The following is a 23,042-nucleotide window of genomic DNA, read 5'->3' as shown; positions in this document are numbered from 1 at the left end:
ACGGCCCGGGGCGCCCCTGAGTCCTCACCGCACGAACCTCCTTTCGGGGAAGGGGCGACGCTGCTTCTCCAGGCCGGGGCGGCCGCGGGCGCACGCTGCTTTGCACGGGCCGCAGCGGCCCGCACAGCTGCCTCCGGATGTCCCCGGCTCACCGGGCCCCCGCCGGCCGCACCGGCCCCGGGCGGGGGGTGGTGGGTGCTCCCGGGGAGCGCCGGTACCCGCCGGGCCGCGAGGACGAGTCGGGCTGTGGGGAGGCCGCCGCCTCCCGCCCGCCACGGCGGGAGCGGGCGGCAGCAACGGCTGGTTGCCCCGGCAACGGCTCCCGGCGGGCAGCGGCGGCGGCGGCGGTGAGGGGCCGGTGTTCGCGGTCGCGGAGGCCGGGGAGGGGACACTGCCTCGTAGGAGGGGTGCTGAGGGGACACTGCCCCGCGAAGGGGGTGCTGAGGGGACACTGCCTCGTAGGAGGGGTGCTGAGGGGACACTGCCTCGGGAGGGGTGCTGAGGGGACACTGCCCCGCGGAGGGGGTGCTGAGGGGACACTGCCTCGTAGGAGGGGTGCTGAGGGGACACTGCCTCGGGAGGGGTGCTGAGGGGACACTGCCCCGCGGAGGGGGTGCTGAGGGGACACTGCCTCGTAGGAGGGGTGCTGAGGGGACACTGCCTCGGGAGGGGTGCTGAGGGGACACTGCCTCGTAGGAGGGGTGCTGAGGGGGGCAGTGGGGAATCGCAGCTGTGAGCCTTACTCCATCCATGTGTGTATTCAGTTTCCTGCTGCTGAGGGATTTGATTTCTGTGCAGCGGATGTGTGAATTCAGTGTTGCTTAAGTCGTGAATATATGTGCAAGATTTCAGTCGCATTAACTGTGTTAAATCTCTGATGAGACTGGGGTTTACTTGGTCTGGTACACTGTATTTTATCCCAGGGAATAACCAGGGATACCAGTAATGCTTCAGTTACTGATTCACGGAACACCAATACGTGTTAACATACACTGTCTTTTTATACAGCATTAAAACAAAATGTCATCGTCATCCTCGTCTTTACCTGTACATAACTGTACTGCTCCTTTATTGGACTTTGATCTTCAGGAAAAGTATCTTCTTCCTCATGCTACTGAGGCAAGTTCATTCTGTTCCTGTTAAGCTTGATTTTTTTTAATTCTCTTCACTTTGTTAACAAGATATTTCAAAAAATACTTCTAAGCTACAGATGGGAAGTAGGTAATACTTCAAAAAATGGGTGAGAGTGCTGGACATAACAATGGTATAATGAAACTATGGAATAATTCTTATTTGCTTTTTTTCTGCTTACGTAGGTGGGCTAGGATAAATGAAATGATGTTCAATCTTCCAAGATGGTGTTTTCACTGGAAGTAATTAAATTCAAGACCTGCAGTGTGTTATACAAATTGAGGTCTGCCAGGAAATGTAGTCTCTAATAACCCAGGAGACATAAATTTATATTAAAAAAAAACCAAACAAACAACAGTAGATGTTTGGAGTGTAGTTATTTACCTTATGGCAACAGTTGGAAGCACAGCAGGCTACATTCTGATTCTGTGAGGAAGTGATGTTTTTAGTTGGGAACTTCTCAATTTCTGTTACACATTTTCTCAATTATGCTAAGGAGATATGGATGTAAGAATATAAACTTGGTCTGACAAATCCTTTTGATGGAGAAGCACCTGGCACAGGCTGAAAGCAGGAGAAATGGGTCCTGGTGGGTGGAGAAGGCAAGAAAATCCACTTCTGAAAAATAACGTGTAGTCAATGGAGCACTGAGTGGAGTAAACAGATAACATTGTGCTTGGCCCTTGCTGGAGTGCGAGGGCAGAGGCTAGAGAGAGATGGTTGGAGAAAGGGTGAGGGTGATGGCAGGTCTCTGGTGCTTGACAAGGAAGTGGGGGGGAATGGGATGCATTTAGGTAGTAGGCACTGATACTTGGCTCTTGACTTGCCAAGACACGGACAGCATCCTGTCCCTGTGCAGCCCTGCCTGGTGAGGAGCTCTTCCAAACTGGGAAATGAGAAAAGCCATTGCTGCCTCCAAATTGGAAGAACTCTGCTATGAAACATGGAATCAGTATCTGACCAGGACTTGGCCTCTAACTCCACTGGAGGTAGCCTTTGCCTTGTAGATTGCATGTGTTCTGTAAGCGATCAGTTTGAGGGTGCATCCTGTGGTATCACAGGCTTTGGCCGTTGGAAGTCATAAATAAGAGATTTATTTGATCTTTAAAATTAGCTCTCAAAGAGCTAACTTGTTTTATGTTGATATCCTTGAATTAGCAAGATCAGTGTCCTAACTGTGAGTGAGACTAAATGGTATGTAATTGTGAATGCTATTTCAGGGGTAAACGTATGTGCCACCTGGGGATATAGGAAAAATCTGTTCACTGATTCAGCCATATAAAAAGGATTATCATAGGACTATAAAAGCCACCTAAGATGGAAAATATTTTACTGATCTAAGCAAAGAATTTGACAGTCTAGAACACCAAGTATATGTAAGGCATAAACATGGAACCAATGCAAATGTACATTTTTTCACATGACTCTTAAACTAACATTTAGTCTTACTATCTTCTTTAATAGATGTATAGGGAAGATTTTTTTGTTATATCCTGTGCATAGCCCTGCTCCTGTGAAGTTGGAAGGCATTTGGCGGGCTATATATGTTAAAGCAGGAGGTGGATCACAATGAATTCCTGTTTAACAGTGGTGTCGTATGGAACACACACAGAAACCTGAAGAATGTAGATTTCTTTAAAATTAAATATGATTTGTCATTGCTTACTTTCTTAGCTTTCTTTCAGAAGTCATAAAGCTAACCTTCTGTTCTTGTAATCTGAAAGAGACGGGTGTTTATTCTGATTTTTTTTCTTTTAATTTTAAAGTTAATATTCTTGATTTTCAGGTTTTCATAGACAATGCTAACTCTTTTACAGCGTAAGGCTTTTTGTTGATCATTAGAGAGAAAATTTATAGAGAACTAACAGTGGGGAAGACAATTTCCTCAGAATGGAAAGGTAGTATGGGTAATTTAGGTTCCCAGTCACTTCTCAATTCTGGGAAGTCTTCTAATCTTCTGAACTTCTGGTTTTGCTAATAAATTACTGTGGGGTCACAAAACACCATTCCTGTTTATGTATTATTTTTTTGCTGATAGCAAATCTGACTCAGTGCAATCAGGAAAGGATAGATCTACTACTGAATACAATGTTTATAAATTTGCAGTGCATGCAGAGGTGGAAATCTGGATGTAGAATTTACCTACTGACTTTACAGATAAACATGGGATAAAGATTACAGAACATTCTGAGGAATTACGTGCAGGCTAGGATAAGATGAATGCTTTGCAAGGAGTTGTAGTAAAACTTTTGATGGCAGAGTTTCCACCTTGAGGCAAGGGGTTTATTCTCTCACTAGTAAAATTAAAATGTTTAGGATTTAAAGTCTGAAAGTCCTGCAGGTCTGTTTTCTTTAAATGGAAAGTAACTGCACCCCCAAATTGAGGCATTTTAAAATGAGAAGTTTAGTTGACAATATTATAGGCACATAAATTCTTTTGGATTTGTAGTAACAGTTAATGTGGCATGATTTTTGTGATCTCCCAGCCTATGCTTTCTTGTTCAGTCTTCAAATTCTCCCATCTAACTGAAGTTTCTGAAAGTTTTTAATACTTAATATATCTTTAAAATATTACAAGTTGTAAAAATGCTTTTACTGTTTGACTAGTTTTTTAAATAACGCTTAAGCATTTATAGTATTTAGAGTCCTTTTAGCTAAAATAAATAATGAGATTTGCATATGGAATGATCCTAGGTTTTTTTCTTCGGCTATGAAGATCTGTGTGCAAAATAAATTGAATCTTTAGGGTTTAAACCACCAACTCTAAGTAGCTCATAAGTATGCAAGCTTTTATATTCATATGTACCAAATTTGAAAATGTAGCAAGTTATATGTACTGAATTCAAAACTGTTGAAAAACTTCTAAATCAATTGTAATTGGAAGTAATTTTTCAATGTTTCCTACTTTTGTCTTGCAGTTAAACAGTAAAAACCTTGACACTTTGATGCAGAAATTAAGTGAAAACGAAACCCGAAACACTGTAAGTAAATTAAAATTTCTGTCTCTTTTTGTTCTATGCTGTAACATCTGAAAACGGCTATGTCATGGGATCATACAACTTCAAGTGACAGTGGCAAAGTGGGTGTATTTGTGGTTTATCATCACAAAATGGAGCTGAAATTACAGCTGAAATGTTCATCAGTGTGCATTACTGTTGGATTGCTGTGTACAGACATTAAAATAATTTCTTTCTTTCTTTTTTTTTTTTCCATGAAGAATCTCAGGAGAAAAATACTTGAAAGGGAGAAACATGTTAAAGAACTTTCATCCAGACTTCAGCTTGAAAAAGTAAGTGACCGGTACTGTTGTAATGAATGTTTTTTCCCAATGTACTAGATTCTTATTTACAAGTTTTAGATGTTGAGAAAAACAATTATTTCAAAGATCTATGAAAAAAAAGGAAAATAGGAAAATCCTGAAAGATGTTTCCTACAGAAATGTCCTAAAACCATGAAGACTATATCCAAACCTATTAGAGATACAGATTGTCCTTAAGACTAATGTGCCACAGTTCAAGGTGGGGCACACATCTAGAGTAGTGACTTTTTGGCTTCTCATTTACATAGCCATAGCTCTGGAAAAAAACAGTTATAATGAAGTAATACAAGGTAAACTAAAGAGATACTGTTGACAGTTAGTTTCCATGGCTCTTTGAGCTCAGTGAATAGGAAAAGGTAGTACTGACTGACAGGACCTCATTTGTTCTCTGAACCAAAGGGAGGGGCTCAGGGTGGAAACCAACATAGGAAGAGAAGAATTGTCTGTCCTGTATAAGAAGGTACTATAAAAGTTCCAAAAGTTTCAAAATTGTTTTACTACTAGTTTCGCAATCTGTGTTACCGTACTTGTATACCTAAAGTGCACTTTATGTGTAAGCAATGCAGCGGGGCTCAGTGTTATTGAGGGACAGAGTAGGCTCCTTTAAACCTTTAAGGGAAAAATGGTGTACTTTGATTTTTGTAACTCCTTGGAGTATGTTGAGAGCCATGGTTGTTCTTTAAGAATTCTTCTCTGCTTAACCAAGAGGATGTATCACTTGGCTGCAGGATAAGTGAATTGTGATAGAGGAGCTGTGGAGGTGTGCACTTTCACACCTGCAATTGACATGTCCTTGTCTTTATATTGAAATGAAGCAGCATATTTTCAGAGAAACATTTTTTGCTTGAAAGTAGAAATGCTGAACAGAAAAGCCTATAAAGATTCTGAAGGCCACAAGGTCAGCAAATGTCAGTATTGATAGTATCTGTGCAGCATGCCGTGCCCTGACTAGAGATCTATCTAATGTAGAACGACTTGTGGTGCCCAGCATCTGAAGGAATAAATTATTGTCTATATCCCCTTGTTCCTTCTTATATTATCTCCAATCAATACCTAAGTCTGAGTCTGCCTTTCTTCCTGGTATTTATAATGAACATCTGCACTGGTGTGTTACAATGTTATTCTTGTCTATACTGATAATATGATTTCTTTCTGCCTGTCTTCATTATTTCTTATTTAGATTGACCAAAGGAATCAAGTTGCAAGGAATTTCATAGAATCATGACCAAAGTTCTGGTGACATAAATTGCCTCTACCCTTGTGCTTTATGTATCACCCCCAAAATAGAGTTTGAATTAAGTGTATCAATACTTCTAATAGCTGGTGGTGATCTTTGGTATTTAATGAAGATCAGTTCAGGTCTAATTAGTCTGGACAGAGCTGATCAGCGTGGCTTAATTTTGGTCAAACTAGTAGCTAGATGCCTTTGCTCAGCCTGAATTTCTGAGTTCATGTTTCCAGGCCTCGTTCATACTACTTAAAGAGTCAGATTAAATGAGGCATTAATTATACATACATTCTTTCAAGGTCGTGATTTATGTTTAACATTAATAACATTAGTAACAAGTCACTGCTTGTGAATATACTTTTAAAGCCTCTTTTATCTTTTCCAGGTTTTGAGGGCATTCAAATGTCAGCTAGAAACTACGGCAAAGTAGAAAGACTATAGATAGCATTATGCAGCCTGTCTCCATAGACCAATAGAATTGTGTTTTTTTCTCTTTCTTAGGTCAATGTACAGAAAGAAGGCCACCTGTCAAGATCAGTAAAGGCAGTACAAGCTCACCTACAGTGTCAGATTCAAAGAAAAGAAGTGGAAAATTATAAACTAAAAGTGAAAATACAGGTCAACATATTTTTTCTTGTGTTTCAGTTTATTTGAAAAAATTAGCAAAGTCTTATTGTGATCAGAGTTTAACTCAGATATGAGAGTTAAATCTTAAGGTATCCCTTGAAATCAAACTCTTGGTGAAAGAAAAATCCCAAACTGTAAAAATCATTAGCATTTATATTTTGCATAGTCAGTCTGCTTGACCACACTATCTTAATTGCAAGGGTTTTTTTTTTGCTATTCTTTTATCAACTTGTGCATGCTAACAGTTCTGTTGAAAAGAAGTTAAGCACACATAGAAGCATTTGCAGATCCTGAGGCAGTCTCCATATAGTCAATAGAATAAGATAGGCAAGTCCCCAGGATTAGTTTCTGTGGTAAGATAGCGGTGAAGAATCACCACCTGTTTCTTTCTATTGACTGTGAAGGAATCAATAAACCTCTTAATACTGACTGAAAGAGAAACACTTAAAACTAATGTCTAGCCTCACTTTGCTCAAGCTAGGTGACATTATTGCCATTTTCTGTGTGAAAAAGCAAGAGGTAAATATGGGCATTTGCATCAGTTATTGGCTTTAGAACAAGGCAAGGAAGAGCTTGTGTCAGAGGCTGGAGCTATATGTGGCTTCAGATTTCAGTATTTGAAACTTGTCAAGAACATAGGCATGAATGACCAAACATTGGCTAAAAAATAACGTATTTCTAATTTCTGAACTTTTTAAAGTAACATATAATCCCTATTAATTGTATCATCTGAAGTTGTTGAAGAACCCATAGCAACTCAATTTCAAAAATAGTCATGTATGTCTGTAAATACCTCATTTTCTTCTGAATGAAAATTGCTTTGTTGTTCTAGCTAATATAATTATAGAATTCCAACAACATTTTCATTAGATATAGTAGCTTGATATGCAACTGTATTTTCATTCAATCTTTATTTAAAAGTTTTGTTTGTTTGCTTTTCAAATAATGCTGAAGTCAGTTGCTAGCTTAAATCCTGGTGATGATTTTGTTAATATCTGGACAAAAGCTTGCAAAAGCTTAGCATTACCCTTATGAAATTAGTTCTTAATTTAAATTTGCCTCAGCAACTGAATAATGCCAAAAGCACTTATTCTTAGTGGGATTGTGACCTCCTGCGGTTATAACAGGGGATAACAGTTGTTTACTTATACCAACAGTTAAAGAATTCCATACATAAACTCAGATTTCCTCTTTGCTCTGTTTATTGAAGGTGTTCTGCTGTCCCCCCCTGCAAGTGACATCTTTGTTTATTAAGTGCCTTATAAGCATCTATATAGGAAAACTGCTTCCTTCATATTTGGGTTTTTTTGTAATTTCTTTTTTTGAAGTAGTACTATTCCTTTGTGGTGAGTCTCAGTACCTGAGACCACCTTTTACTTGGAAAATCACGCACACTGAATAAGGCTGGCAGATTAACGTAGTCACTAGGTAAATGCCATGTCATTCTGGTGTTTACTCATGTGGAACGTAATTAAGTGTCAGACCTAGACTGAAAGGTAGGAAACGTGCATTAATTGTTCTTACAATAAGTATATTTATCCAATTAGGATATAAATCCAAGATCTTAATTTTCAAATTTCATATGCAGTTAGACTGATCTCCAGCCCTAGTTACGTATGGATGCACTATAGGTTCAGAACACAGATTACTACTACATCAGTGGATATCACTAAGAGCATTGTTAAGGTGATATTCTTTATATAAATCGGCCACAAGGGATGATGAAACCGCTTTTCTTTTCCTTGTCATAAAAATGGGCCATGCCTTCTACATTGAAATTCTGCATTCATATCCAAGAGCACACAGCAACAGTTAGATTGCTCTCTTTCTCCCTACTCCTGCCTGCTTCTGCACCTCCTCAGCCTCTTCTCTTGATCATCTTAATAATGAGTTTCTCAACATGTATTTTCTCTTGCCTGCTGCTGTACATAACCTTGGTTAGCTCCTTGTATCCACAGGATATGAGATACAAAAACGTTATGGAAACAGATTTTAAATGCAATTGGTACTCCTGATTATGTTATGTCACAAAATGATCTGTAAAGTATAGAATTTGAAAACAGTTGATGTTTAATTATGCTGCAGACTCTAGAAGAGAAAATAGCAAAGTGGAAACTTCAAGTTTGTGAATGCAAGCGTCAGATGCTAGCCTTAAGGGAAACAAGTAAGCAAAAGAAGACAACTCTGAAAAAAGCAATCAGGTCCCAGAAACAAAGAGCTGAATGCTTTGAAGCAGCTGTGGAAAATTTAACCTCCAGAATAAGAGAACGTGTGAGTGACCACGCTGTGAACAATGATGTTGTGCTGTATTGCTTTAAATTGAACAACTGGGAGATTTTCCTCTGTGGAAAATAGGAAAAGTTGGTTGGTCATGCTGTGTTTGTATCTCTCGAATTTTTTGCTTCTTATAGGTTGCTGTAAGTGACACGCAAACTGCTACTACATTCACTGTCTTTGTTTTGTTAAAATTTAGTGAATGTCTTAAGCCATGAGATTGTACATTTCAAACAGTAGTGAGTAAGAAGAGTCTGATCAGCTTTCAGTTACATCTCTCCTGATCTTTATGGATATACATTGACTAACTCAAAGTACATTATACTAACTCAGAATGCATGATTGGAGTTTGAAGTCTTTGTTTTCTTTATTTATCAGTGTGTGACATCTCATATGGATACTTTGCTTTCTGTTTCTAAGCTTCGTGCTCTGAAACCTTTCAAAATCCAAGTACAGAACCTCCCGAATCCAAATTATTCCTTAGATTCTTGTCCTGGATATCCCTACACTGTGTAATTGTTCAAAAAGCCCTGATGGATCAGAACTGTGCTGAGATTTTTACTGCCTTATTTAGATTTCCTCTCTTAGATTTTGTCATGATTTTGGATATGTCAGTATTAAAGATACCTTTTTCCAGGTAGTATACCAGGAGATGGTTAATAATGCTTTTTTTTTGTTTTCTTTGATCTTTGTGAGAACACAGTAGTGGATCTTTAGGTACACAGGCAACTAACTCCTGAATTTTTGATGTTTTGTAGTTGAACTGTTGTTTTCTTTACCCATTGAAGACCTAGTGTACTTTCAAGTGTGTGTTGGTTAATTATCCATACTTCTTTGAGAGATTTATATGTAGTAGAGAAGTATTTGAGACAAATATTTTTGTTTTAAGAAAAGATTTTCATTTTAAATTTTGAAATATTGTTGTATACTACTGTTGATATGCAGTGCCAGTGTTTCACTGTGTCTCTTGAAAGTAAGTCTGTACTTAGACTTTAATTTTTTAAAATGTGGGTAGTTTTATTTATTTTCTTTTGAGACAAGACAAAATTTGCATTGCTTTGTACTAGGGAGATCCAAAAAAAGCCAGCTCATATTAAAAAGCTCTTGTGTTTAGAAAAATTTGTAGAACTAGATGGCATTCTTCAGTGACATTCTTTTGTTACATAATTCGTAATATCTGTATTCTCTAGGAAGTCAAACTGTCTGAGATACTGTCAGCTTCTGATGTCTGGAAAAGCCAGCATGGTAGAATGGTTGAAGGAAAGATGACATTAGAAATTCAAATAGAAGATCTGAAGAAGTAAGTTAAAATGTTGATCTATTTTTTTTTGTTTCTGTAGGCAGACAGTGTTGATATTTAGCGGTGTAATACTCAGTGTTGACAACGTAATCAAATTTATGTATTATTTTACAACTCTGAGCAGAATTATAAGTTGGAAACTAGAACAAGCTTAAGATTTTTAGCTTTCTTTCTGCTGCATTTCACAACTTTTTAAAAAAATTCATTCCCCTTTACAAGTAAGAAACATATTCTTGCCCCTGTATACTTCTGATTTGCCTGAACTTGCTAGTACCTACCATGCTGCTTCCTCAGAACCACTTATTTAGTAACTGATTCAACAGCTTCAGTGTTAACCCTTGTGTCTACTGCAGTATTAAAGAGGGTTCTTGGACTCGTAGTTTCTACTTCAGACTTATGATGGCAAAATTATGTTAGTACCACTAATGTCTCACCCCACTAGAGGACAGAGAAGGGTTCCTCTCAGAGGCATGTTTGAACAATTTATTCTTGTAAGGAAAAGCAACACAAAATTGTCCAACACTATTCAAACTATGCAGTCAAATCTTAATTTACATAAAGGATGTATCATTTTCTTTGGCAGATAGTGACAAATATCCTTTTACCTTTTCTGTCGATAATTCAAAATAAGCAAAAGAAACCTGTAGGTGCATTTATGCTAGGTCTAAGATGGAATTTCATTTTACAAAGAACTTGCTTCATACTCAAATATGTAACAGCTCAAATTAAATTGGCTTGACTCTTTTGGTTTTGTTTCAGAAAATCTGATGTTTCTGAAAACATTTTCAGCATATTTTAAATTTAACAGGAGCACAGGTACATGACATCAGTCCAGAAATCTGTATAGCCCACTGTTGGTGCAGTGTATATGAGGAGGCATCTAGGAAAGAATAAGAAAAGGGAAGCATCTGTGATACTTCTGTTGAGTACTCATTCTTCCTCCAGTTGTTTTTTGCTGTTTTCATTTTAGCTGAACATATAAGTCTTTGCTTGAAATGTACCATTCTAACAAGACTTGTTCTACTAGGCAGTGTATGAGTAACTAAACAGCAAAACAAAGTTCATTGTTTAACTTCATTAACATGAAAAGCAAATGGTGAGGCACAGCACAAGTTGTTACTTTTAATAACAGACAGTACCATTCCTAAACTAGTTATGGAATGTTCTTAGTAGGACATTACCTGGTAGACTCTATAAATTCAATATAATTCCATTTTGTCAAGTATGTGTATAAATAGTTGTCTTGGAAGTATGCTTGGATGTACTAAGTAATGAATTCATTTATAAATGGGCTAGCACCACTTCCTTGGTGGACCACTCTTTTGGATAGTTTTGTATTTCAATAGATGCTCCTTTCTTGGGATGCTTAAATACATTCTCCCCCTTTATTTTTTTAAATAAACTAAGAACAATGGAGGAGTATGAGTTAAGGTACAATTTAATTTGCATAGTGAGAGTTTGGAAGCATTTTATATTATGCAGAAGTTCTTGCCTATCTAACAAGGCAGATCACGAGCCTTTTGGAAGACCTGAAAAAAAAGGAGGAATGGAGAAGAAGCTCAGATGAGGAAATTCTTGGAAAGCTAAATTCTGTTAACTCTGAAAATGAAAAGATTTACCTTGAAAATGAAAAATTAAAGGTGAGATCATTATAAATTATTGTTGAATGGCTCTGCATTTCTGATATATTAATGAAGTAATCACATTAATTCCCTTTGGGCCTTCTGTCTAGAGATCCCAAACCTGTAGAATAAATTCTGTCATCCCTTTTTTACAGTAAGTGAAAATAAGACATTAAAAATTTATCAGTGGAAATCTATGGCAAACCTAGGAACAGGGTTGTCTAATCATCTGATTAATCAGGATGCCATTTATTTTACTGTTGGTAGCTACAAAATTGCTTAACTAGAAATTGTTCTTTTATGTTTATAAAATTTTCTTTCAAATGAAAGAACTAAGTTTAGCTCAATTATAAACTTCAAGTTTTAAAGAGTTTACAGGTTTTGTATTGTATTTATCCTCCAAAATAAATCACAGAATCACAGAATCATCATAGTTGGAAGGGACCTCTGAGATCATTGAGTCCAACCTCAAAAAAAAATGTTCATGTAGACATGAAGAGCCATGTCTACACGTTTCTTAAATACCTCCAGCGATGGTGACTCCACCACCTCCCTGGGCAGGCTATTCCCGTGCCTGACCACTTTCTCAGTAAAGTAATTCTTCCTAATATCTAATCTAAACCTCCCCTGCTGCAACTTTCAACCATTTCCTCTGGTCCTGTCATCATTCCCTTGGGAGAAGAGGCCAACACCCACCTCTCTACAACCTCCTTTCAGGTAGTTGTAGAGGGCAATGAGGTCCCCCCTCAGCCTCCTCTTCTCCAAACTAAACATGCCCAGTTCCCTCAACCTCTCCTCATATGACTTGTTCTCTAGACCCCTCACCAGCTTGGTGGCTCTCTGGACATGCTCCACCACTTCAATGTCCTTCCTGTAGTGAGGGGCCCAAAACTGAACACAGTACTCAAGATGAGGCTTCACCAGTGCCGAGTACAGAGGCATGATGACTTCCCTGCTCCTGCTGGCCACGCTATTCCTGATACAGGCCAGGATGCTGTTGGTCTTCTTGGCCACCTGGGCACACTGCTGGCTCATGTTAAGCCGGCTGTCCACCAACACTCCCAGGTCCTTTTCTGCTGGGCAGCTTTCCAGCCACTCTTCCCCAAGCCTGTAGTGTTGCCTGGGGTTGTTGTGACTTAAATGTAGGACCTGGCACTTGGCCTTATTAAACCTCTTCCCATTGGCCTTGGCCCATCGATCCAGTCTGTCCAGATCCCTCTGTAGAGCCTTCTGACCCTCAAGCAGATCAACACTCCCACCTAGTTTGGTGTCATTTGCAAACTTACTGAGGGTGCACTCAATCCCCTTATCTAGATCATCAATAAAGATATTAAACAAGACTGGCCCCAAAACTGAGCCCTGAGGGACACCACTGCTGACCGGTCGCCAACTGGATTTCGCCCTATTAATCACAACTCTCTGGGCATGGCCATCCAGCCAGTTTTTTATCCAGTGAAGATATTCTAACATAAAATGTTCTCATGGAGCTGACAAACTGTGGGCTATCATTTTTGTTTGACAGATAAATAATTGTGTCACTCTTTAATGCCTGCAGGTCACTTCCTAGTAATATCATATTGTAGATTGTGTTATTTTAATAGAACTTTCACAATTTTTATATTTTCCCTGTTTTAATCAAGGTTTACCTTGCTACATTGGAAAACAGTGCTGTTTCTGTTGAAAATGAGCTGCTAAATCTGCAAGAAAAGGCAAAGCTGCAGAAAAACCTTGTTGAGCAGTACAAAAATCAGGTGAATAGAATAATTGAAATGTTCAAGTATGGTTTTTGAATTTTTAAGCAGTTTTGAGGAAATTATAAAGGTTTTGTTTGTAATAAAACAGATTTGTTGTCATGGCGATTGTAATACTGTTGTAACATCGAGGATGATAGAAGAGAGTGCCATTACAAACCACATCCAAGAATAGTCTCCACACTATTACTAGTACACATAATCCTCGCTGAATTTTGTGGCGCCCAGTTGAAGCTCATTGAAGCAAACAGAGCTATTTACATACTTGCTTAGAAAATATTTCCTTCCTAAAAAGCAAGTTGGCAACCCAGTAACCTATATTTTAAAAGTAAACTTTGAGTCTGATGTCTTTAGTGGACACATCCAATGATATTTTACCTCTCCTTGGTAATATCTTTATTTCCACATTCCTAAGAGCAGTAAACCAGCATTCAAGTACAGTTGTAAGAGTCTTTTTATTTACATAGTAGCTCCACATTGAAACTACAGGCAAAACATATAAATCAGACTGAAAATGGGCTTTTTATCAATTCCTTCTTTGTATTTGGCTTAATTTATCAAGAAGACATTTTTGAACATTGATTTGAAGTTTTTTATATTTCTGCTATAATATAGACACCATTTCACTAACAATCTTTACCTACCTCTTTTTTAAATCATTGACAAGAGAAAATACATGATACAAAATGCAAGTACAACCAGTGTGCCTTGCCTGCGGAATGCATCACCACAACTAAAGTTGTTGCCAGCTTTAGGATGGGAGATGTAGTTCCAGGGAACAGCTAGCCTTAAGCAGTGAGTGGGATGACATTCCCTTGCTCATACCTGTGGTGAGTCCAGGCAGGAACTGTCGGTGATACTTGTTATTTGGGGAGAGAAAGGTGAGTCATACAGGCTGCTTCTCTAGCACAACTCTAGCTCATTCTTTGTTGTTGAAAACAAAATGTTGGTATCAGAGTGCTTTTACCAGGATAATGAAAATAAATAAATTCACATAATGACAAATATTGAAAATCTATTTAGAAATCAAAGGTTTTCCTTTATGCTTCATACTAATGAAGTATCTTTTCTAAATTTAAAAGAATCTTTTCTATATATAGAAGAAACACCTTGCAAAGGTATGTGAAAAATATATGTTGTCCTAGGTACAAAAATTACAAACAGCAGTAGAAGAATTGAAATCCAGATGTGGAACAGTCTTAAATGAAAACAAAAGAATAACAGAAACCAAATGCTTAGAAGTAGATAAGGTAAGCATGTTTCCAAACAATTCCATAGGACATAGATCTTTCTTACATTATTATGATCCTCTTATTAGAAGTCACAAGGTACTGGCTCTTTTTCTTTTCTTTTTTCTTTTCCTTGTATAAAATTGTTTTTAAATTCACTGAATGTTTTACTAACTCTTACTTGTGGGCTGGGAGTTTTTTGGATGCCACACAATTGCAAACACTTGAGAAATGGTTCCTAGAGTAACGACTACTTTAGGATTCGAGAATTCTTTTATCACTTTTAAATGTGATTTTGTTGTTGATGATTTTAAAACTAAATCCCTCAACAGAACAGCTGTGAAAGTTGTGTGGGGAAGCAAAGCTAACGTAAAACTGCTTTGTTGTAACTAGTAGTTAAAACAGAGATCCACACAGAGATGAGTTTTAAGTTTTTCAGCAGATGGATCTGAATACTGGAATACAGTTAGCACATTATTAAGCATCAGAAAACAATACAAAATAGTTAGGGAAATCACTTTCCTCAGTTCCAGTAAAATCACTTTCCTCAGTTCAGTAAAATACGTATTTTTTTAAGTGATAAAGCTGAGGCAGGGACATATTTTGCATTGCCTGCAATGTTCTGTTTTAGAGAACAGAATTAGTCCTCACAGAGAAGGATCTTGGGTGTTCATTTTATTCCCTACTAACTTTATTATTCCGTGATTGAATTGAAGAATGGAGAAAAATATTTTCTGATCCTGTAACTAATATTTGCACAGCATTGTGTGTGGTTTCAGATGGCATTAGGTGTTGCCATCTTTTCAAATACTGCAATAGTTGTATGGTCAGAATTTTTCCTATAGAGTGCTTAATGTGTCTGTATGCCATCTCCTAAAATAAATTGCAATAAAAATACAATCAAAATTTGGACATTGCATGATGAACTGATTACACTTGCGTAGTTTTTTTTAACTGCTATTTGAATGTTACTGAGTCATTAATGAAATGTAGTCAGAGATGGAAATTTCTCCAATGGTGAACATGTAACTTTGTCAGAATTCTATAAAATAGGTGATATTATGCAACTTGTGTAGAATTTCAGATTTATTACTGACATGGAAAGCCATTAAGTATAACAACAATTAATTTATGGTTACATTTTTCTCCTGTGATGCTACTATGCAGGTGAGGGACAAAACAGAGTTAAAGGAGTTAGAACAAGTTTGTGACTTGCTGAAAGCAGCTGAGGAGAAGCAACAAGCATATCAGGAAAATCTCATATCCTGGGAAAGGATCCATACACAGAAATGCAAAACCCTTAAGGAGCTGCAGGTTCAGGTGCATAGATCATGCTGATATTTAAAGATAAATGAGAAAATTGTGTGGAAGAAAAAGTCTCTGGAACACTTTTATCCTATTAGCACGTGTGACAGTTGTGCGGCTTCCTTTGTTATTTGCCTCATAAATCAAAAGCTTCTTCTGTAGAAATAGCATAATGCAAATAAAACTATTGCCAACTGTATTTATGTGAATTCAGTATGTGACAAGACTAGTTACTTCTAGATTTGTATCTTTTAAGTAAGTATATTCTTGATCCTATTGAATACTTGTGTCCTGAGAATTCTCCTTATGTCCTGTGTTGCAGAATTCTTCCCTGGAAATAAATGTGCAAGTCTAGTTATTGTTTTTTTTCTGGTGGAATAATTTAATTCCACATTAGTTTTGTTTTTAATGACTAATTTATAAACCAGACGATATTTGCTTAGATAAATAGTAATAAATTATATTTTTGATGATGTAGAACCATAACATATTAATGATTACATTGTGTTGGTGGATAAAATATTCTTAAAAATGTGCTTTAATAGGTTCATTTCTATTTTTAGCAGTATTTTAGCACTCCTGCTTGTATTTTCTCTTAAGCCTGAGTATTAGTATTCACCAGGTATTTTTCTGTGACACCAGTTTTTAATGGCAGGGCTAAGTTTGGGGGGTTTTGTTGTTTTCTTTTTTTTTTTTTTTTTTTTAATGTGCTTTTGAGTTAGAAGAGAATATTCTACTAGCACGAATGACAAATGTTTTTGAATCGACAGGGTGGGAAATGGGCTTAATCTTCCTGTGTCAGTGGGAAAATTGCAGCAGAAAACATAGTGAGTCTCTGTGTTCCTATAGACTGTATATGCGTTTAAAAAAATAGCTCTTGATTTTGTTTTAAATTTCTTGCAAAGATGAGCTTTATAGCATCAAATCTTGTTCATGTTTGTATGATTTTAATTACTCCTTACAGGAATGCTCATGAGCTCATAAATCCATCTTTGCTTAGCAAAGTACTTAAGCAACAATTATTTTTGAGGTTCATATATAAAATTATGTATGTAATTTTAATCTAACTACATGTTTTCCTGAATAAAAGCAAAAAAAAAATTCTTTAAGTATAGTGAAGTATTTGGGAATATAGTCACTAGTCAGGTGGAATAGCAATCAAATTTCAGCATTAAATCTTGGTGACATCTTTGAGAAATTCTAACCTTTGATCTTGTGACCAGAATTTAGAATTCTTTTTGAAGTAACTGAATCATCTGCAGAAACCCTCTTCTAGGTTCAGCTGGACCAGGACATGTTTACTATCCCTCTGCTGGTAGTTTCTGCTAATACCAGTCTGCTGGTTGAGCATCCTGTAATTTCCATAAAATCAGCCAGATTAGTTTAAATTGCTGGATTGAACTGCTGGAGGTAGTCCAGTGAATGACGGAGGTTTCTGCTTAAAGAGCAGTGCCAGCAGGCTGGTGATGTGGCTACTTATTGCTAACCTGGTGTTGATGGATGGTAGGAAGAGCAATAATCTCATCACTGCTGTCATGAGATTTAAAAGAAAACATGTAAAAGTTTGTCAGTCTGGATGCTGGGCAGGGGAAGACAGTTTGGCTTCTTGCTTTCTGCAGCATCTGCTGCTGATATACCTTTTTTTAGGAACTTGATTGTCTTTTTTGATATTCACTGCTTTCTGAAATTCTTTGCCAGTGCTAGACTGTTCTGTGATAACTATATATACACGGTATTATTTCTGTGCTTCCTGTGACTGTAGTGTGAGGCAACTTATTTTTCCTGGAATCTAAAGCTTAAGAGTCAAAGTTCACAAAGAGGTAAACCCGGCCAACTGCTAATACACAAGGCTACATGAGCAGCATATGGGTTTTGTTAGGACTTCACTTTGTTACGTAGCAGGTTTTCAGTCTTAAAGCATTCACACAAAGTTTTAGTCTGCTACTTTGGCTGTATTCTATTTGTTTTAAATCCAAGATAATGTTTACTTGAATATAATATAGTGTTTACCTGAAACTACAGTTAAATTATTTGATTGGATTTTAATAGGCAAGCTTAATTTACTCTGTAATATCCTGTATATAGGCATCTTCAACTAGAAATGAATTGTCATTTTCACATGAGGAAGACAGTGTAACTTCCATGAGCAGTCATTTCTTAGAAGAAGAAAACCATAACATTCAGAAGAAATACGAAGATCTTAAAAGGTAACTTTTTAAAAAATTTGACTGCAATTCTTTCCTACACTTTTCTGCTATAGTGTATTATAATGTATTAATTTGTTTTGCATAAAGGCAATTAGAAAAGATGGAATTTCAAAATGAAGAACTTGCGTGTCAGCTCAAAAAAGAAGATGAGAATCTTCAGTGCAGTAAATTGCATCTTGAAGAGAAAATTGCAGAATACAATGGATTAACCAGACAACTGGAATCTGCTTTAGAAGAAGGGAGAAAAATGGTATGGATGATTTAATACATGTTAATGGTGTTTGCCATTTTCTATTTAAAAATAGCTTTAAAAACAAATGTGCTTGAGAAGAAAAGATGGAACAAGATTATTTTGCATGTAGGGAGCAATACTAAAAAGTTACTGGGAATTTATGCATCTTTAAGTATGGATTGCCCAATTCAACTTTATGGAATTTGGATGCTATTGAAATTAATAACAAAGTTCAGTGAACCAGCATTTCGCTATCATTTCTTTGGTGACAAATCAAGTTGCTTTAACCACCTAATATTAAATCCCACACATATGGCAAAAGGCTTCTGAAAAAAATCTTGCCTTTTTCTTATTTTCTTTGTAATAGGCAGCCCACAAAAATTTTGGTGTTGAAATCTTTCTCATTTTAGAGGAAGGCTTTTCACACTTCTAATATTAAACAGAGATTTGTCATTTATATAAAGGATGCAAAGATTAAATCAAATGAAAGAGGAAATGTAGAATTTAGATTGCAGTGAATTACCTTATTTTCATCAGAAAATATGTATGAAGCTATAATTTCTGCCTCAGATTAATTATGTTGAAATAAACCATATGAATTTTCACAATACTGTCTGAGGATACTGATTCTGTTTTGAAAAAATAACATATTTGGCTTACCTTACAAATGAGTTACAAAAGTGTCTCCCTCACAGTAATACTACGTTTTTTTCCAAATCGAAATTTCTTTCAAATTTAGCTGGAGTATTTCCCAGGTTTGTTTAATTTCTGTGCATGAGAAATAACTAAAGTATTGATGACAGAATTGGAAATAGAGCTATTAATTTCGTTTGGGCTTTAAGTGAAAATAACTAAGCATAATTTCTCTCTCATTACTCTTATAGATAGCTGAAGAACTGGAAAAAATGTCATACAAAGAACAAGCCCTTCAGACAAAAATATTAGTTCTTGAAACTGAAGTGAGAGAAGGGCAAGAAGAGAAAAAACAGCTCCTTTGCATATTTCACCGTGTGAGTAAATAATATTGCTTATGACTTAAGAAATTACCACATCACTGTTTACAGTAAATGTCCCTTTTACTGAAGACCACAATACTAATAGATATACTTTGCATATTGACATTTCTAATAGACTTAACAGATGCCCAGTCTAACTAAGTCACTGGAATAATATTGAGTTTACATTTCTTATTCAATCCAGTTTTCCCAGCAAGGCAAAAATCAAAAAATAGTTTTGAAGTTGTAATTTTCCTTTCAGATTAATCATGTTCAGTAAGTATACCTAGATTTGAATAAATCCGTAACAGTCCATATACTGGGTTTTTTTTTTCCCTGAGTTGATTGCAAGAATCTGATCTTACTGGAATTTGTCAAAAGCTTTCAGTTTATGTATGGATGTTGCATATAAACATAGTTAGTAACAAAAGAGATATTCTCATTTTTCAAAGTGTCAAGCCTTTAAATGCCCATGTTTTGATATTCAGCAAAGCCACTGCCTGAGTGTATTTGGATGAGTGATATTTCCTGAAAACAAACAAACAAACAAAAGAAGTCTGATTTATTGTTTTATCTAATCTAGAAAATTTCGGCACATTTGCTATTAATAAAATGTCAGACATAGCTGAATTCCCTAGACTAATGATGGCAAATAATTTTCTTTAGTCAAAGTTTTGATACAGTTAGAGATTTGTCCTGTGATCAGTGACAATAAGTTACAAAGCTATTTAAATTAAAGACACTGAAAAGGTTTACTATCATTCTCCTAGACTTTCAAAAACAATATTCTTTGTTCTGACTTGAAGCTTTCAAGATTAAAATCAAGCCAACCTAAGTGCAAACTCTTTTCAAGATTTAAATAAGACATCTGAGATATGGTTCTGAATACAGTATGCTTTAATTCATTTTTGTCTGTATCAAGTATGACTTAAAGTCTGCATTTACCCTAAGACAAAAGTGTTCCTAAAACAAAATCAGACGTTGGCTAGTGTTTTATTCTACTTCAAATATTTTTTCATAGGAATTTCTTACTATGTTAAAGTAAAATAGAAAATACAGAAATTTTTCTTTGAAGCTTACAGTTAAAAATATAAATGTGAAAGATATAGATGTCTGAGAGAACTGTTCTAAATTAAATAATTTCTTTTTATTCCAATTGCATTTACATATAACTGAGAATGCATTATGGAAAATGATAAAATGGTCTTATTGCTCTTGCCATAGTGAAACTGGAAAAATATAGGACTGTGAAGGTAACTTTATTCAGTTATTCATTCTAACCTGATTCATTCTAACCTGATTCTAACCTTAGAAGGCTGGATTTAAATCTGACGACCACAATTCCATGTTTTAAAAATTGAATTGATTTTAACCAACTAGCTTCTGACATATGTAATAGACATAATAGGAAACACCTGAATATATGTAGTATTTATATAACAGATGATCTATGGTGTGCATCAGGTGTGGAGCTAATGAGCTATTAATAATTTTTCTTATATAAGGAACTGTAGGCATCAGAAATCATGTTGCATCAGAAATCAATAACAGATGTTTCTTTGGAAAATCAACATGAGAAAGAGTGTTAAATCCATAATAGATTTAAGATGCTAGGAATCTTTCATGATAAAAATTCAGAAGGTTAGTTTTTACATTCCCAGAACTTGCTTTGGATTATAAGCCTGTTCAAACATGTTCAGTTTGGTCCTGACTGAACATAAATAAAGCTTTGATATTTTGAGACCTTTTTGAGAACCTTCAGTTTCCTGGAGCCTCTGGAAACTTTTACAGGTAAATAAGACAGCTAGTTCCTAATTTTTATAAGCCTTACATTATTCTTTTGATTTATTTGTATTTTATTTCTAATTTGCATTGCATTTCTCTTTTTTCTTTAGAATGAAAAGCACCATGAAGTATGTTTGAAAGAGCTGGAGAACAGCCTGCAGAAGTCAGAGAACAAGAACCACAGCATCCAGAATTATGTGCAGTTTTTGAAAGCTTCATATATAACAATGTTTGGCTGAACTCTTTAGTTTATTTAATAATAAAGAAAATTTTCAATATTTGGCTCTAACTCTTGTTGGAGGCAAGACTATTGAGGCCTTATAGTATTTTGCAGGATTGAGTACTATAATGTTAGTTCTTGCCTAGGAAAACCTCCGCTGTGGGCAGGGAAAAGCAGGTCAGTCATCACGTTATATCCTACTGGCTGGTCACATATGGGAAATTTACCTGGTATTACTGATATAAAGAATTGTATTATTCATGGAACAGAAGTGACAAGGCAGACTGCATGACAATAGGGACAGGTGTGTAAGTGTGGGGTATGAGTACAAAGTTGTAAATTGGACTGTCAATTTACCATGTGTTAGGTCCCATGCTGCAATTTCTTACCTATGTCCTTTTAGTCCATGGAAAAAGCAGATGATCACTGATTACCTTTCAACTCACATCAGGTAAGACAATCCCCATGGACTGGTTGCATAACAATTCATGTATTTTAATTATTAATACATATATAATATTTATTAGTCATTATACTTTTGTTACTGTAGAAATCTAGTTGCCCAAGATAATGATATCTATTCTACCAAGACAGGCAAAAATTTAGAGAGCATTAGGTTCCCTTCCTTTCTTTTCCCTATAGCTTAGTACCAATATAGCAGGTCCTGCTATGCTGCATGGAGTAGTTGCCGCCACAAGGCTGTCCCATCCAGCCTTTTTTCACTATATCCCATTATGATCAGAGGTATACTATAGAAATATTTTACAAATATAAGTAGGAAAATATTTTAGATACAGATACAGTTTAAGCTCTGAATATGTTGATATACCCTTTCACGGTGACACAGCTCCAATAAGGTATTAAATATTTGTCTGTGTTTGAGTACTAGAGCTGCTGTTCACTGAAGTAAGACTGAGTTATGCCTCAGGTTAAGCATGTAAACAGTCAGCTGATACAGGGCTAATAGAAAAAACAATTCTGATTGAGAATGTAATTGTTTTTATAGATATATGCCGTGATGTTTTTTGAGAATTAGTACATTCAGGTAAATATATGTAATTTAGAATGTGTATTTAAATACTATATATTTTTTTGACTGAGAACCCAAATTAATTCATGCATAGACAATACCTGCTTGTTAGACATATTATTTTATTGTTAGTTATTTATAATGTGTAGAATGTTGATTTTTTTTATTTTTTTTTTTTTTAATTCCTGTGTCATTTGCAAGAAATAGATCAGGAATTATTGAAGTTGCTGAGAGCTTCAGGTACTTCTTTACTTCTACAAACAGAATAAATGTAAGACATGTCAAAGTATATGTGTTTTCATTTGTTAAAAAATTAGGAATTTGCATTTTTTCAGCTCAACTCATAGTTTCCATTCTATTAATCTAGTCTTTCTTTTCTTCATATTCAATCACTGGAACATACATTCTTGATCTTTGGAATCTTGGAAATATCGTAAAAATGAAGACAGCATTTTCCAAATAATGGTGGAGTTTTTATGGCTCTTCATTGCTGATTGGTTTTTTGCACGGTAGAAATAGGGCTACTAGTCACATTTTTTTGTCAGTTCCTTTTTTGAACTGGTGTTAGCTGATCATGTTATTCGCATTTTAAATTTTTTTAGCTCATTTTGAGAAAGAAGTTGCTGTGTTGGTTTTTTTTTAATAAAGAAAAGAATTAAATTATTTTTCTAGTACCTCAGGAGCTGGCATTTACTCTAGATTGCTGCCTGTATTTTTTGTAACTGTGTAAAATACAGCTGAAGTGGTTCTTGCCTTGTTCATTTTAAACCTAGAAACCTGCATGTCA

The 23,042-nt window shown here is 36.1% G+C and overlaps 1 protein-coding gene across 1 annotated transcript; it reads left to right on the top strand.

The window, feature by feature from the left end:
- The first annotated feature begins 309 nt into the window (after positions 1 to 309).
- On the top strand, positions 310 to 22,475 carry ODF2L (outer dense fiber of sperm tails 2-like). The gene is made up of 15 exons (XM_014939304.1): positions 310 to 347; positions 1,009 to 1,119; positions 4,050 to 4,112; positions 4,349 to 4,420; positions 6,180 to 6,296; positions 8,391 to 8,576; positions 9,770 to 9,879; positions 11,384 to 11,519; positions 13,142 to 13,252; positions 14,398 to 14,502; positions 15,649 to 15,801; positions 17,872 to 17,993; positions 18,081 to 18,243; positions 19,110 to 19,235; positions 21,116 to 22,475. Exons 2-15 carry the CDS (start codon positions 1,021 to 1,023, stop codon positions 21,242 to 21,244), a joined length of 1,692 nt encoding a protein of 563 aa, XP_014794790.1. The 5' UTR covers positions 310 to 347; positions 1,009 to 1,020; the 3' UTR covers positions 21,245 to 22,475.
- The last annotated feature ends 567 nt before the right edge of the window (positions 22,476 to 23,042 follow it).

The sequence above is a fragment of the Calidris pugnax genome, unplaced genomic scaffold (genome assembly GCF_001431845.1).
Source record: "Calidris pugnax isolate Ruff unplaced genomic scaffold, ASM143184v1 scaffold18, whole genome shotgun sequence".
NCBI lineage: Eukaryota > Metazoa > Chordata > Aves > Charadriiformes > Scolopacidae > Calidris > Calidris pugnax.
Note: the sequence above shows the minus strand (reverse complement) of the source record. Positions and strands in the feature narration are given on the sequence as shown.

Coding starts and splice junctions, on each gene's coding strand:
- ODF2L (XM_014939304.1), top strand. CDS start 1,021: ATGTCATCGTCATCCTCGTCTTTACCTGTACATAACTGTACTGCTCCT. Junction 4,113..4,348: donor AAAACGAAACCCGAAACACT/GTAAGTAAATTA, acceptor TTTTCCATGAAG/AATCTCAGGAGAAAAATACT. Junction 13,253..14,397: donor TTGAGCAGTACAAAAATCAG/GTGAATAGAATA, acceptor ATGTTGTCCTAG/GTACAAAAATTACAAACAGC.